This window comes from Anopheles darlingi, chromosome 3 (genome assembly GCF_943734745.1).
Source record: "Anopheles darlingi chromosome 3, idAnoDarlMG_H_01, whole genome shotgun sequence".
Taxonomy (NCBI): Eukaryota; Metazoa; Arthropoda; class Insecta; order Diptera; family Culicidae; genus Anopheles; species Anopheles darlingi.
The window spans coordinates 17,736,467-17,753,445 of NC_064875.1; the positions used below are offsets into that span (position 1 = coordinate 17,736,467).

Sequence of the window (16,979 nt, forward strand, 5' to 3'; positions counted from 1 at the left end):
TGCTGGTCGGTGCGGCGATTAGTACGCGCGATGAGGACAAGGAGCGGTTGGAGTTGCTGCATCAGAACGGTGTGGATGTGATCGTGCTCGATTCGTCGCAGGGCAACTCGATCTACCAGATTGACATGATCAAGTACATCAAGCAGAAGTACCCTTCGCTGCAGGTGATTGCCGGCAATGTGGTAACACGCCAGCAGGCATTCAACCTAATCCAAGCCGGCTGTGATGCGCTGCGTGTTGGCATGGGTTCGGGATCGATCTGCATTACGCAGGAGGTGATGGCTTGCGGTTGTCCGCAGGCAACGGCCGTCTACCAGGTGAGCAATCTGGCTCGCAAGTACGGCGTACCGGTGATTGCTGACGGTGGAGTGCAGACGATCGGTCACATCATGAAAGCCCTCTCGTTGGGTGCCTCGGCGGTGATGATGGGTTCGTTGCTCGCTGGCACATCGGAAGCACCGGGCGAATATTACTTCAGCGATGGCGTTCGACTGAAGAAGTACCGTGGAATGGGCAGTCTGGAAGCGATGGAACGTAAAGATGGAAAGGGAGCGGCCGGTTCCCGGTATTTCCATACGGAGATGGAGAAACTGCGCGTTGCACAGGGCGTCAGCGGTAGCATCGTCGATAAGGGATCGATACTGCGCTTCGTACCGTACTTACAGTGTGGATTGCGTCATAGTTGCCAGGACATTGGAACACGTTCCATTGCCAATCTAAGGTATGCAAATGAAGACCGTTGGGTGTGCGCAACGCCATCTTATTCTCATCACACGTTTCTTCTTTGCAGGAAAATGATCTACAGCGGTGAGTTACGATTCATGAAGCGCACGCACTCGGCACAGCTGGAAGGAAACGTGCATGGACTGTTTTCCTACGAGAAGCGCCTATTCTGAGACCAACCGAACGGTCAGGAACATTCGTCAGCAGCTGGCAGCTGCTGTTGATTGTCACCAGCATCATCACCACCACCAGCAAAACGCAAAACGAAAATCCCGGTCCCGGAGACTTGTCACCTCGGGTGGTTTTTTTTTTTTTTTTGTAGCAAACCTCGACGCGCCCGAGCGCTGTCCGTAAACTTTGGCACATTGGCACTTAACTTCAGTGAAAGCGAGTGGAGCAGAAAAATTGTTCGTTAGGACACTTAAAATTGTTTTTTAGCATCTAAGAATCAGCAATCGAAGACCCGCCGCCATTATGGGCCGTACCGTTCGGGTGTAATGTATCTCATTACGTACTACATCTAAATCCGTACTTTTCAATGTGAAACATCTAAAGTATGGTGACACGTTATATCTAACGTGCACTTTAAAACGTTATAAGCTGGTCAAACGCGTTCGTAGAATACCCCTTTCCACATGAACTCCAAGCGTGTCCTAGAGAGCGATCCCATCGATCAGCTTTATAGGATAGGTTTTGCTGTTTAAAGTGATTGTTAGGGCTACATTCCTTTCATTCAACAAACAGCGTCCGCCCGAACGTCTTTAACAAAAACTCTCTACTTAACACAGCAACGACAGCGCATGAGCCGTGGTTAGTCAGTCGCCGTTTCAAAGCATATGCCGATCGTCGGTTTCTACTTAAGCTACTTCTGTAAGATTTCCTACGAGCGCAAGCGCCGCGTTACTAGTAGCAACGCGTTACACAACTTATGAAAAGAGTGAGGAGGAAAAAATGGCCAGTTTGCCCTCCCGCATTAGGAACCATCTAAGTTAAACGTTTTTCTTACTTTGGCTAAGCTTAACTAAATTGTGGTATGCGTTATTAAATGGAAATAGTAATAAAACACCTGATGTATGTGGTTTAAGCGGTATGTTTTTTTTCTTCATCTCCTTTCCTGTAGTAGGTTTTGACTTTGTACATAGTCCGAAAACTATTCTATGCAATTATTGAGAGTTAGTAAACACCACCATGACTCGACTGTCGATAAAACCGACCGACGACGCATGTGCGTCTGTTCGACTTTTTTGTTCTAAAAACTATGAAAAACTAGACATCACTGGAAAAAAATAACCGCCATATTGTAGATGAATAAAGTACCTGAAAGCTGTTTTCGCCCGACTCTTTTGCAGGGCTATAAGTTGATCAGTATATTAAATTGAATAGTGGTAATTAAATTTATTTAAGAATGCAGTTTGATTTACTAAATTAAACTAATAATTTGGCTTCTCTGCAATATTTATTAAACTCGACACGAATTTATTAGACAGGACATCGACAGGAATTATGGAAATGTGTACTATACCAATAGAGGGCTACTGGAGTTCCAAATAGAACGTAGCCTTCTAATAAAGGAATCATTCGACACAGAACATAAATTGTTTTTCCAAATTGCTGTTGCGGAATATTGAGAAATTACTTAATCCCTCCCTAGAACAACTATTCGAAGTGCAGAATCACGACCTGGATTCGATTGAATTAAATATCCATCCGTCGGCTTTATCAGTAAGGGAGCGTCAGGCGCTCAACCCAACTATCACGGTTCACAATTATTTGGGAAAACCAGTCATCAGTACAGTAAAATTCTTCAAATTGACAAATCTAAAACATTATTTAAATATAATATCCTTTACCTAAGTATTAATCTCACAATTAATTTTAAATGAAGGATCTTCTTCCATCTTCGACACTACTGCACTTACCTGAAGTTCTCTCATGATGTCGGTCTCGTGAAAGGATCGTGCAAGCTACAGTGAAGGCCAAAAGATGATTCAGGGAGAAGACTACCCAGCAAAAACACTCCGATCACCGCAATCAATTTTCCTTCTACATTGTTGCAGACTCCAGAGCTTTGCTTTCATTCGTTGTCCGAAAAATAAATAACCGTTGAAACGAGATTCAGGCGCCTGTTCCAGGACTTTTCCTCACTTCCATTGCCTTCACCATCAGCGCGCTCCGTGTCCCGCGATAAACAATAGAAAGTGTAAAATGTGCCTAGTGCACGCTTCACCACCACCACCAGTACCACCTGGAGCGTGATGGAGAAGGGTGTCACTAGCGCTGTCGACGGGAGAGCAAACAAAAAGCCCGGTAATCTACGATGTCAAACGTGGGCCGCGAGGTTGGTCCACAGTCGGGCAGGATCCGTAGTAATTTTGCGAAAGGCCAACCTCGCACCTCGCGACTCAGCTGTGCGCCGTTCGCCGTCCATGTCTCGCATAATGTGAAGTAGATCGATAAAAGCTGATTGAGTTGTTCGGTCTTTGCTGCGAAGTCCCCTTCTCCGTCCTTCGGATGGCTTTCGTTTCGAAAGGCAAAAGGTGCAAGATGGCCACCGAATGGTGACACGGCCACAAGCTTGCGTCCTATTATAGGACCGTCAAAGGGGGGTGACCGGAGGTGGTAGTAGGTGTTAGGGCAAATGTACTTTTTTTCCTCTTTTATTTTCCTCCTCCCATTCGACTCCTCATCTTCGGTCGGGTACTAGCTGGCATCCGCAGAGATCCGCGACAGGACCCGAGTATCGCACACCAGCCACGACCGAAAGCATACAGAAGGTTCGCTGTTCAGCGTGGCGTAGCCTTGTTTGTGAGTTCGGGGAGCTGCCCGAAAGGATTACTTTCGCGTGAAAAACCATAAATTATTCGTCATTCAATTAAACCCGGCGAACGCGAAACGCACCGCGACGACGCTCGACAGCGCAAGGATCCGAGGAGTTGATCCGCGCGAGATGAGATGAGATCGATACGATGGAGATCATGTAGCAGCTGCCTCAAAATGTATTTCTGTGAAAACATTGGCCATCACCGGTGGAAAGCTGCTGATGCTTTGTAGAAAGTGATGTTTCCTTTGTTAAAAAATGGTGCTCATCCAGATACCGAAAAGATTAATGAATGTAGATCAAAAGACAGGACCTTCTGCTATAGCTGCTCTACAGAGGAAGCCCCTCTTGCCATGAATTCGATGGATTCAGTTAAATGAAAGTCATTAATCCGCTATGGACAAGCGCAAAAGCTTAATATATGAGGTAGTAAGCAACTTTTCTCTATCCAGGTGCGGCGTGACAACACTCGTTAATGTTTTTTGGGGCGTTTAATTGTATCTTCCTAAATCACCTGTTATAAGTGCAAGTGTTTCGTCTTGGAGCATTATCCTGTTAATGTTTCGCAAGTATTCCAATTGTAGCATATGGCTACATTAATCTCCTTTCTTTTGTGTGTTACTTACCCAGGCAGATCTTCATAATAAATATACTTATCCTTGGAACATCACCTCTTTCTACATGATAAGCTTATTGCTACGATCCTTGTGCTATGTTATTTCCAAGCTTCATCAGTCCTTTTTATTGTGTTTTAAAAATATGTGATGGGATAAAACAGGTGTACTTCATTGTAGTTCACAATATCCTTAAGTTTCAGTGATGATTTACGGATAAAGCAACACCCTGATACAGTGTTGATGTGTGCCACCAAACAATGGAGTGTTCTCGTGTACCTAAATTAAGAATTGAGTCCTTGAAGTTGTCGATTATTTGATCACCAAAGGATAAGAATATGCACGCAACACCATGGCGCTTGTCAGTACGCTAACCATATGGTCCGTGGTGTTTAAGTCATGTCTAACCAATCGTAATATATGCTTGGAGCATTCACTTTCCTCACCATTTCCAATCAATTAAATATTCATAGCTTTTTTCAGATATTCATAGCCATCTGACCACATAAAAAAAAACTCGCCAACACGTCAAAGGATGCTACAAAAGTGATGTCCATATGGTTTGACATCTCGCGTCCGAGTCTGAATTTTTCCTTTCACGAAATGCTCCACATCACCGCAGCAAGCCTTTGCCATTTACATGTGCTTTACGGGCCTGAAGCTATAAATCAATTCCCAATCATCGTCATCATCAGCTCGTCCGCGATATCTGCGACCGCAGAAATGTCTCACAACCTTCCCGATGGCGAGCGCTGTACGCGCGCGTACTGTGTGTGTGTTTTTTTTTGTTTTACTTTCGATGAACATCAAATGAAATAAATCAGTCTCCCATTATTCAAATCCATTCCGACACGTCCTTACATGTCGTCCACCGTTGAGCGATGGAATGTAAACTGCGTGCCTTTTTGTGGCATTTTCCATGCCCGATCCAGCCCGTCCACCAAATGCGAGATCCAAACGCAGCAAAATGTCACACCTGGGACGAGGTTTTTCTTTCGCATTTTGTTTTTTGTTCTTCTGCGGAATGTTTTTGCGTTTTGCTTTCATTTATCGTTTCACTGGATTCGGCTGATACGCCCCGTGGTCACCCGATCTGATCCTATCACTGTTAATGCCATCGGCGTATCGCCCCGGGAATGAGATGACCTCATTCGTTATGCGCTCACCATCGCTCCAAGGATAACGAGAGGACGACACACAGTGTATCGCCAGCTGAAGGGGAGCAGATCGAAATGCGCACTCTGCAATATCCAGTAAATGAGCTGCACCAAATGAAAATTTGTTTTTTTTAAGTAAGACATTGTACAAAAAAAGTGTATCTACATGTACAGTGGTGTTCGAATTAATAAGAGCAAAACTTTGATTTCACTTGTACGGCTCATATCTAGTATTTGTAAAGGATTTAGGGCCAATTATGATTTTTTCATTAATGTACTAGTAATAACGAAGAGAAATGGCTCAAATGGTTATCAGTGCAGCCTTTGTTTTTCGATCAAGACAGTCGTTTGATAAACAGTGCCAAATCTGGTTGTTCGAAATAATAGGAGCGCAAATCGGAAAAGATACTTTATCAGTCTCTCTGTTGCACAAAAACCATCCAACGGTATATTTCTGTTGCTAATTGAAATGTAGATGATGTTTAAAGATTTTTTTTCATAAATAGGACCATTGAATTTTCCGTAGTTTTCAATTAAGATGGGCAGAGCGAAGCATACCGCGCCTGAGGAACAAGAGCAGATCAAACGGTTGATTGAAAGTGGAAAAACGTATCGCGAGGTGTAGGAAATAATGCAGTGTTCTTCGTCAAAGGTTACCAACGCACTCCGGTGGCTACCACAGGCTGAAACTCTTGGTAGAAAATGAGCAACGACCGCCCATACCGACCGTCATATGGTTCGTGTGAGGAAAAAAAATCCTTTTGTGACCTCACGTGTTTTGAAACAGGATTTGAACCTGTCAATGAGCACTGCAACCATTCCTAAAAAGTTGATAGAAGTCAAACTGCCGGCTCGGAGCCCCAGAAAAGTTCCCCTGCTTACGGCGCGGATCATTCTTAATAGGTTGAATTCGCAAAATCACACATTAATTGGCCGGTCGAGAAATGGTGCAATATTTTGTGGTCAGATGAATGTAAAATCGAACTGTTTGGCTCCAGTGGTAAACGACAGCATGTACGTCGCCCCCCAGGGGGCGAATTACTTCCGCAGTACATGGTAAAAACCGTTAAGTATGGTGGTGGCAAACTGATGATAAGGGGTTGTTTTTCTTACTACGAAAGTGGGCCAATATTTCGTATCCCAGTAATCATGGATTCGCCTGGATAGGTGAATATGTTGGAAAATGTTCTTCTTTCATATGCCGAGGAAGATATGCCGCTTAAATGAATCTTCCAGCAGGAAAACGGTCCAAAACACACAAGCAGGCGCGCCAAAGCATGGTTTACCGAGAAACATATTGATGTCTTAGATTGGCCGGCACAATCTCCCGACCTCAATCCAATTGAAAACTTATAGTGCGACATTAAAAAAGCCGTTTTTGATGCCAAACCATCAAATGCGCAAGAATTGTGGACCACAGTTCGCCAAATCTGGGAAAATATCCCCGAATCAAAATGTCGAGCATTGGTTGCCTCTATGCCACGTAGATGTGCTGCTATAATTAAAAACAAGGGGTTCACTACAAAGTACTGATGTTTACAATAAATATTATGGAAGGAATTAATCGTTTTCCTTTATTTTTGTGGATGTTTTTGTAACATTTATGTTTTGCTCTTATTATTTCGAACACCCCTCATATCGAAAATTATTTTTTTCTATATTATAATTCATCATTACAGAACAAAATATAGCTCATTGTTCTGATATTTCATGAGGAATTCCAACTGTAGCGAAAATTGGAATAAAAAAATCACGTAACTCACGTAATCACGATTTTTTCGCGTTTAGAGGCCCGCTCTTATTAATTCGAACACCACTGTAGTTGCATTTGGAAAATCAAGTGTTTAATTTACATTACTACCTTTTTTAATGAGTCTATTATCTTATTGATTATTGTGTATAATTAGTATTTATTCAATGTTTCACATGAGTTATAATAGTTTAGTTTCGGCTAGTAAAGCAATTCGTCGTTCACTCTGCGATTTTTATCTTTTTAATAACTTATAGCTATCTTTTACAAACATGCTAAACAGTAAGGATAGATGAAGTTTATTTTACAATTTCTGTCTCAAATCAATTAAATGTTTGCATGGTAATCAATAAGTTTCAAATTCCACAGCAATATTTTAACTAAAATAAAAAGCTACTTAAAAATTTATATCTTTAAATTATTAAACGCGCTGATAGCAATAGTCCACGCTAAACATGTTACAATATGTCGAACATCTGATTTACACTTTGGCTGAATCAGAGCGCTAAATGGACATTCCCCTTCCAGCTGAAGTCATGGATTGGTTCGATAGCGTTTTTACAATCCTCATTCGATGCTTAAACCAAAAAAAAACCGGATATTCCACCAAAACCACATTTTCCGGTGAGGTTCATTTTTCACGAAGAGTTTAAGTAATATCCCCGTTCGCAACACCGTACACCTGCACGCGGCCACACACTGTAATGTGCCTCGTAAACCGAAAATGGGTAAGCAACACCACATCTTCCGACCCCAAGGGGCTGCTATCCTAGCACCAACACCACCAGTGGAGTGGAGAGGATCTCTCGTATCCTGCGACTGAAAATTACTGTTCGGGGACTCGGAATCTCCACCAAAGAGAGAGAGACAAAGAGAGAAAAAGTTCTCCAAGCTTTCCATGGCAAAGGTGATGTGTGTGTGTGTGTGATTGTGTGTGTGTGTGAGAGAATCCCGCTAAGCCGTGTACTTTCGAAGGACGATCCAATCTTTTCTTCCATTTAATATTTGCACTGCGCTGCTCTTTGGGCTCCATAGCTGATGCTGCCGTTGTTGTTGTTGTTGTTGTTGTCGGCAACAACCTTCATTTTCTGCGTTTGTATCTTTCGTGAAAGCTTCCTTTCTCCCCCACTGTCATGGCGGCCTCTGGGCTACTGTCGATCATCAGTTGGAACATCGGAGGTCGCCGGAGGTGGTGGGTCGGAAAAAGGTCAAAAATCGAGACGACGTGAAGACCTGCGCCGAGTTTGCCAGAGTGTCTTTAATATCACACCCCTCGCACCCCTTGCACCCCCCCCCCCCCCCTCCTTACGGCACAAGGTTCTGCATCATTACAACATCGCACGCCGAAGGCCGAAACGTTACCGACGAGAGGCGTTAAGGATACACTTTACAGGAGTTCGTTTCGGTGTGTCACCACCCTCCGATGTGTATCCTCCCATCTTCCACCTACTACTGCGTGGGCGTGCGTACGTGTGTGTGAGAGCGAAAGAGATGTCCCTGATCTTGCTGATGCTGGGAGGTCGTTCGGTACGAGAGCTGAAAAGAGAAGTGCGGATCAGTCAGCCGCCGGTGGGTGGCTGTCGCTCTGTATGTATGTGTGTGTGTATGTGTGTGTGTGTGAGGCGACGGTGGTTGGTGGTAATAACCAATCTATATGCATAGATTTTTCCAGCCCACCCATTTCCGTCGTCCACGGACGGTCGACGTCGACGACGGACGGACGGACGGACGGACGGAAGGACGACTGCCGTTGGCCGGAGCCGTGCAGCCGGTGCTGCTGCTGAGGACACTCCGCACGGCTCGGAGGTGTCTCTATCGAGGGCATCGAGTGATGAGGAGGGCAGTGGTGGGTGTAGAGGATGCGCCTGAGGCTTCCCTGTTTCTGTTCCACAACAACAACAACGACGACGGGACACCCAGGGCCCAGGAGATGGGACGAAGCATCCATCCTCTGCTCGTCGTCCACAAACGGGAATCGAAACCGAGGGGAAAACGGTGGAAAACGTGCTGCGGTGCTACTGCTTCGTGTGTGCCTGTGTGTGTGTCTGTGTGTCTGTGTGTGTGTTTGGTACGGGAAAATGGGCAAAAAAGGACACCGTCGGGACAGGTTGAGAGCGAGAGAGAGAGAGAGAAAGAGAGAGAGAGAGAAAGAGAGAGAGAAAGAGAGAGAGAAAGAGACGAGTGATACCAGGCCTGAAGCTGACGACTATAGCGCGGTGGAGGGATTATGGTCAGGATCTCGTGCTCGCGTGCTCACATTCAACCGGACCGGAGGGGGGAGGGTAGCTGAAACGTTCGAGGATGAAATGTAAGCAGGGCAGGGCAGGGCCCTGGGGGGAGGTGGCGGAATGCGGGCAAACTCGGGCAGCAATGGATGAATGGAGGAGTCTTAGGGAAAAGCGTCGCTTCCACCACTGGATCGCCTCGGCGTCGGCGATGCTATTTCTGGTAGCCCAGAAGACCGCAGAAAGAGAGATACACGAGGGTGAGGGAGGGAGGGAGGGAGGGAGAGAGAGGCCCTTGTACCGGGCTGCAGGGGACGTCGCAATCTGATTTGATGGAGGGTGTGTGTGAGGAGGAGATGGAGGCAGCGCGATGGAGGAGATGGAGTGCTAGCCAGCCAGCTTGCCAGCCAGCAGGCACGTTGTGGCGATGTTTTGGGGGAGGGTAGGTTGCTTTCCCCCCCTCGCCCTCGCCTGCTCTCTACCACCCCCCCAAAAAGTTCATCTCCGTGGCCACCTGGTGGCGAACGAGTGAACTAACCAATAGGAGACACACACACACACGCAGGTACACCGGGATGTTGATCCGATCCCCCCAAAAGTGGCACCACTCGGTTCTGGAACAGTTTTTATTCTGGCTTATTGCGATTTAAGTATAAGTAATACATATAGGAATACTTATAGGGCTTTTGAAAAGTGAAACACGAGATATAATACTTAAAGTAAACTTGAAAGTATAAAAAACATAACGATAAAACCAAATTAAACTAAAGCAAGCAGCGGAAAGTGATGCATAAAAGACAGAAACAATTAGATAAACAGTCGAGCATAAACAATTAGATAATCAGATAAAAAGATTGATAGATCAAAGAATAATCTAGGAATTTACTAACTACCTAAAAAAATGCATAAGAAGACCATTAAGACGAGAATTACTAAATCAAACGCCGTTCATTGGCAGGAAAACTGAAAATTATTGTAAACTGTAATTGTTTAATATTGTAATTGTGTAATTGTTGTGATTTTTACTTTTTGGTAAAAAAAACTCTATTAAAAAAGATCACTCGGCATAGACCATATCAAAAGAGACCTGAACTGAAAACAGTTCAACAACAGCATCAGAAATGGGATAACACAACCGCACCGTATCGGATACTTAAATCGCTTCGCAGTGCCTACTTATAGGATAGGATATGTTCTTCATTTATGTAAATTCCAGAAACAGCCACACACAACAGCACACATCCGAGAAGATCCGAGCTGGCTGGATTGATTTGCTTTGTGTGCGGAGAAACGTTATCACCCTGACAACCATACAAAGGTGACTTTGTGAAATGCGTTGTACTGTAGCTGTAGTACACAGCGTAAAACCCCTTAACGTGGACGATATTAAAGCAACGATCCTGAATTCTGAAGCGAAATGGCGTCGTTTTTAAAGCAGAACAGAGCAGAGCAACTGGCTATGCAAGAGGATGATGATTTTCTCGTTCCCCATTTTCCAAGCGAATCGTTCCTCGGGCGCGGCGTTACGCGGTGTCGAGGCCCCAACGGTGACCTACCAGTGCGCCTTTCGCTCTCTGTCTCTCTCTCTCTCTCTCTCTCTCTCTTGGAAGGAACAAGGATTTTTGGGAGGGAGGGTCGGGAGCATGGGGGACCGGAGAAAGCAACCCTGGGTACATATAAACCCAGTGGCATTATGTTTCTGTGGCTTCGCGCGGATTGGGGATTGTTGAGTTAGGTAATAGGGATCCCCGCCACCCCACCCTTCTTCCCTTTATCCCGGGAACCTCCCCGTGTGACTTCAATGTTTCCTCACCTTCTCCACCCCTCCCTTGCACCAGCGAGCCATCATCATCTCTGTGCCTGATCCGGGACGCTGATAAAACCCCAAAAACCGTTTTGGGAGGGGGAGAAGGAGGGGACGGGGGAGTATTCCCTTCGCTGGCTTTAGGGTCTGGTACCTTCGGTTCCCCTCTCTCTCTCCTCTCTCTCCAGTCTCTTCCCCTCCTTCTCCAGCGGGCTCAAATTTGTCTCTCTATCAAAACACTTTTCCAACACCAATGCACACACACAAACACACACACACACACACACACACACACACACACACACACACACACACACACACAGACAGTGACACGTGCGCCCAGAGCAACCAGACCAGAGAGTATTCCGATTCTTTTTCTTGGGTCGCCATCTTAATCTTAAGGTACTTTCCGTCGAAATGCTCCTCACCACCGTGCGCTTATCCCCTCGGATCGCCCTGGAACCTTACGCCACGCTCACGAATCTGGATTCTGGACCGGGAACAACCCCTGTCGGGGACTCCGCCAAGGATACGGTGCGGTGCGGTGGCCAGGAGAGGAGCTTTCCTTCCGATAAGCGGCATCAGCGCGCTCTCTCTCTCTCTCGCTCCGTTGTTGCTGATGCCGGTTTATGCTGTTTTACATAAATTATGTCTAACCTTTCTTCTTTCTCCAGGCCAGGCGGCTCACCTTGGCTCACCCTCCCCGACGGGCCCCAGCCCAGCCCAGCTAGCAGGTCTTGTTTTATGCTCCTTTCTCCTTCTTCTTCTTCGTATTTATTGCTGCCTCAGTCACGCCCGCGCTGCCACGGGAGTGCCGAGTTCTTTATTGTCTTTTTCCCGGTTTTTCCCCCCGTCGCGGGGCTTTCCTTCGTTGCCATGCGTTGCCTTCCTGTTCCTTTTTGATGTCTGTTCGCCATTTTCGCGAACCCCCGTCCGGCGGAAGGTGGTGGTGGCGGCAGGGAGATGCTCCTGACCGCCTTCGCCTTCACCTTCGGTTACCTTTCAACGAGTGTGGATTTACATGGCACGTTGGTGATGGTGGTGGTGGTAGTCTACCCCACCCACCGTGTGTTGTGTGTGTGTATGTGTGTGTGGCAATGGCAAACGAGAGCGAAGAAAATGGATCCGATCCGGATCCGGTCGATTTCGGCAAACTCGGAGACGTACTTATCCTTGATCTTAAGATCCTGGCAGCAACCAACAGTGGCAGCAGCAATAAATGGTGGTGTCCCCGTGCCATAATTTACAATGCTGCTCCGCTCCCCCTTCCCTGCGAAAAACGGGAAATGAATTAAAGGCGCGTTTTGCTGGCACGATGGCCCCTGGCACGTCCGTCCGGATGGTCCCCTTGCGTAATGTTGTGACCCCCCCACTCCGTCTAAAGTATCGCAGCAAATGGCTTTAACACGCCTGACTCGGCCACCGGTGTGTGTGTATGTGTGTGACCTCTGTGTTCGGGGGTCTGTTGCTGTTGCTGTTGCTGCGCGGTGTTGAAATGAAATTGTGTCTCGCCAAACTACTGGCAATCCACGTAGTGTACCGAATGGCCGAATGGGAGTAGAGCTTTTTTCGATCGGGATGAACTGGATTATTTAGTACGGACTGTGGCGTTGCAGCTCAGCGTTTCGGTCCAGGGGTCAAATCGATATCCCTATAAATGGTTCACGGATGCCGTCGCACGAAATTTCGAATGCGCTCTGCACGAATGGCTCCGATATCGCAAACGGTACTATTATTGGTATCGGTAATGGGGTAGAAAGGAAAACAATGGGTTCACCGGAATTTACATTTCTATCGAAATCCCGTGGAACTTGTATGTTGGGCAGGTGAAAATGAGGATTGAGGATTCCGGCAAGAGCTTTTGCGGGATAATAGAGAGCACCACGGGCGAGGGGGGGGGGGGGAAGAGAATTCTAATATGCAGTTTAAACAGTAAATCTGTTCCACTTTTAAGGCAATACTACTTTTGGTACACATTTGGAACGAGCTCATTTTTGTCGTGGAATATAAAAGGACATAATAAAGAAGCGATATGAAGGTACGATTTCATATATTTTCTCTGCACTCATGAAGACCATCAAAGTAAGCAATTCGAGAAAAAGATTCCAAAATAAAATCAATTGAATGATTTCGATCTTATTGCAATTTATATTAAAGTTTGTTTGTCTCTTATCAATTTCTTTTCTATTAAAGAATACCATTCCCTTTCTAAATGATTCTTGCATGCTCCTTATACACACAGCGCATCTATCTTCGTAGTAATCATTTTCAGGTGAGTGTTGATACAACACCAGTTTTTCATTCTAGTTCCTGTTCACTTTCACACCAGCAAATAAAGGAGCTCAAAGCTCAATAAAAACTTGTTTTTATCTTAATCAATAGGTGGCAAATAATTAATTTGATTTTAATGTAACTTTGCGCTGAACACTCACCTGAGGGAACAAACTAATCGGAGGGTTGCTGCCAACATTTAAGCTTGTGTGAGAAAAATTCAACCTTTTTGAGATGAACTCAACCTTCTTGATGATTGAAACTATGCATAGATTGAGTGATCAACATCAGAATTATCAATAATATTAGACATGATTTAGTAAAATAATATTTTGTTTTGCCACTTAGTTTACTGTAATCACATTCGCGCACAATTAAAGATATCCTGATGAAAACCTTATTTCTAACATCTGACAATTAGGACGATAAAAAAATCCATATAAACTAATATGTACTACTACTACAACTTCTTCTAACTCAATGATTATGTGCAAATGCAAAGGACTCATGTGAAAATTATATGCAAAGCAATACCAACAAAATGATTCTTTATATATCTTCAATACGGCAACAAAAAACACGACATTGCAACTTAATTAGCCAATCGTTACCCCATTAAAACATAATTAGCCGTAGTTATTGTGTTGGTAAGGCACAACCATCATTAAACTGTATTTAATTTTTTCCTAAATAAATTTGATACCTTTTAAACATAGTTTCTTAATGCGATCCTGATCCTCATTCTTTGAAACACTGAAAGTGATCATTTGAAAGTGAAATACAAAGAAAGCCCAACTGTAAACTTCTCGAACGTATTGTACGAGAGAGAGAGTAAACGGATTCGAAACTTGATCGAAAAAGGAACAATAGCTACCAGCGAACAATAGCTTTTTCCTTTAGCAACTATATGGCTAAGCATATCAAGCATAGATAGAACTTGTATAGCAGCATAGATTGGTATCATTTTTGGTTTCGCTGCCAGCTGCTAGCAAAATCAATTTGCTCCCTCATCCATCCTCTCTGCTTGAGCTTCAATCTTAAAACTTTGTCATCCATCGCCAAAGTTTCACAATTTTATCATCTCACCACTCTCGTCTCTCGGCTGCCAAACGATCGAACACCGCGCGGGAAAACTGCAAGAAAAGCGAAATCCCAATCCATTCCATGCTGCTCCGATCACCCTGATGCACGGCTCGAGGCTTTCAAGCGAAAAACTCCGCGCGCGCGAACTCCTCGCGAATAAAAAAACATTTCCATCAAAATCGCGCACCGCTGCACTTGCACCGAACCCAATTTCACGGTTCTTCCTCCTACCTCCCCGGCCAATCCATCCACCGTCCTGTGTTGCTGGTGTTGTGACAGGGCAAGGAACGTTGCAAGTGAATGCAACTCTCCAGCACTTCATCCTCGGCCAGCCTCGATCGAGGTCCAATTTCCAACCGAAACGATGAAACAAAGCAACCGATGCGCGGAATAAAATCCCTTCGGAAAGTGTTCCTCGTCTTCTTCGTCTTCAACTTCTTCTTCCTCTCCGTCTCGAGATGCACTCCGGGGAGACCAACAACTTCCAGATAATAATCCGTTTCCCCGCCGTCCTCCTCGACCACCGTTCAGAGCGCGGTTCGTTGGTTGGTTAGTTGCTTGGTTCCTTCCCTTCGCCGGTAAATGCGCTTTCCTCCATTGATATGATTTTCCCACTCGCCCATTGCGACCCCGCGACGGCCCTTGGGGTGACCCTTCTCCCAAGGCGACCACGGCGCACGGACATTTATCTTCCCACATTTCGGTGGCATCGGAAGGCGTGGTAAATGCAAGCCCGCCGCCCCAAAGACCCAGACCAAAGCCAAGCCAAGCCGAGGGGGCAAACCCCGTTGGATGACTTATTTCCTCTGGCATGGCCACAGAAGGGGGGAGAGGAGGGGGTGTCCGCTTGACGTTTTTCTTTTGTTTTTCTTTCGCTTTGTCTTGCTCTCTCCACCTCAAGATGTCCCTTTTCCTCGTAGCAAAGAAAAAAGAACGTCTTTCGTTCGTTCGTTCTTCCTTTTCTTCCGCGCAGCATCTTGGGCTCTCCGTGATCTCTGTGGCCTCATGTTGTGGCCGTCTCGTTTGGCGGCCTGCCCCTTCACCTCTTCACCCCGGTCCGTCTGTGGGCTGTGCTGGCCAACATTTCGATTGCGAATCGAATGAGCTACCGACGCCCGTCGGATGGTAATGATGATGGTTCAACTTCAATTTCCACAACAACCCAAGCTCCCTTTTTCGAGGTCATTTGGCCATTTGGTCAGGCTGCTCGCCAATGCTGGATGAATCCGTGCGGCGGATAGTGTCGCTTCAGCACACTAGTAGCACACAGAACCTTGGTCGCAACCGGTAACCACTCATTAGGTTTCTTCTTCGGAGGCGCTTCGACCATTGGCCGCTCCAAACAACATCCATCAAATCGAGCCACACTCGAGCGGCGAAGAGCGGCACCACGACACGTAGCAGCTTCCGCAGCCATATTTCCCGGCCGAACGGAGACTCCACCAGGGGCACATCTTGTGGTACAATGATGATGATTGCAGCACTGGACACTCGGAACTCCGTACTATCACCATCAACAGCACCAACCAACCGATGGCCGGAGATTGATTTTGTGCAATCTCGTGCCGTGCTCGCGGCTACGGGAAAGGTGAAATCAAGCGGGGGCTAATCACAACACATTGGCCTCGACGCGCGCGCGCTCGCGAAGGGAAGCATCGAAGATGGCGAAGCCTCGATTGTGCTACTCTTTTGTTGCATCAGTGTGCTACATAGTTGATGCGCTGGAGCGCCGAACACTGGACAAAAGGGAGTGGACGGTGTAAAGCTCTAGCAAGAGAATGGCTATGACAAATAAGGATTTTTTTTGCGTAAACTATTGCTTTGCCGGTCCTAGCGGACACCGAGGGTTTGTGTGCATTAACCTTTGTCGTCGTCGATGTCGTCGCAACAATGGTCTCGAGTAGATTGGAAGAGAGTTCTGCTGCAAAATGATAGTAAGTTTGCTACAAATGGAAGAGAATGTCTCTTTGGTCGAACACGATGGTCAACTTTGCAAACAGCTTCGTGGTAGCGTTCGTTAATGGACATCCTAGGTTTGTTTCGCATCGACACTTCGTGAAATGTGGACAATGGAAAGGCGTTGTTGCGTTCTAAAAAAAGAAACAATGCTGAAAATAGCAATAGTTCCTGGAAATAGCAAACAGTTCCCGTTAGAACTACAAGGATATTAAGAAAATCGAGCTTTAGAGATACGATAGATGATATTTTCAGGTTAATTTGTGCAATTTCAACAGCCCATTTTACATACTCTCAACCTTTGACATAAATGAGTTAATTTTTTGTGCTATTGTCAACGAAAAACAAAATTACTTCTTTGATGATCAAGGGAAACAAAATTACTATTCTTTCGTTTCTTTCAACAAAGAATGATGTTCAATGTTTAAAAGGCTTCATGTTTCATTCTGGATAGCTTTAAAATCAATTTAGCAGTTGTTAACACATCAACACCAACCTCTTCATCGTGTTTGCTTCAAATGTTAATGCAATTAGAATGGAATTTTAATCACACTTTCTTATTGCCCATTTCAGTTATT

General features: G+C 45.5%; 1 protein-coding gene across 1 annotated transcript in view; it reads left to right on the plus strand.

Moving 5' to 3' along the window:
• LOC125953444 (inosine-5'-monophosphate dehydrogenase) overlaps positions 1 to 1,801 on the plus strand; it is a 3,208-nt gene extending 1,407 nt beyond the window's left edge. The window contains exons 3-4 of the mRNA XM_049683042.1: positions 1 to 721; positions 791 to 1,801. The exon at positions 1 to 721 is cut by the window's left edge and continues 478 nt beyond it. Of these exons, the coding sequence (XP_049538999.1) occupies positions 1 to 721; positions 791 to 896 (827 nt within the window). The 3' untranslated portion in view covers positions 897 to 1,801. The remainder of the gene's footprint in view (positions 722 to 790) is intronic.
• The last annotated feature ends 15,178 nt before the right edge of the window (positions 1,802 to 16,979 follow it).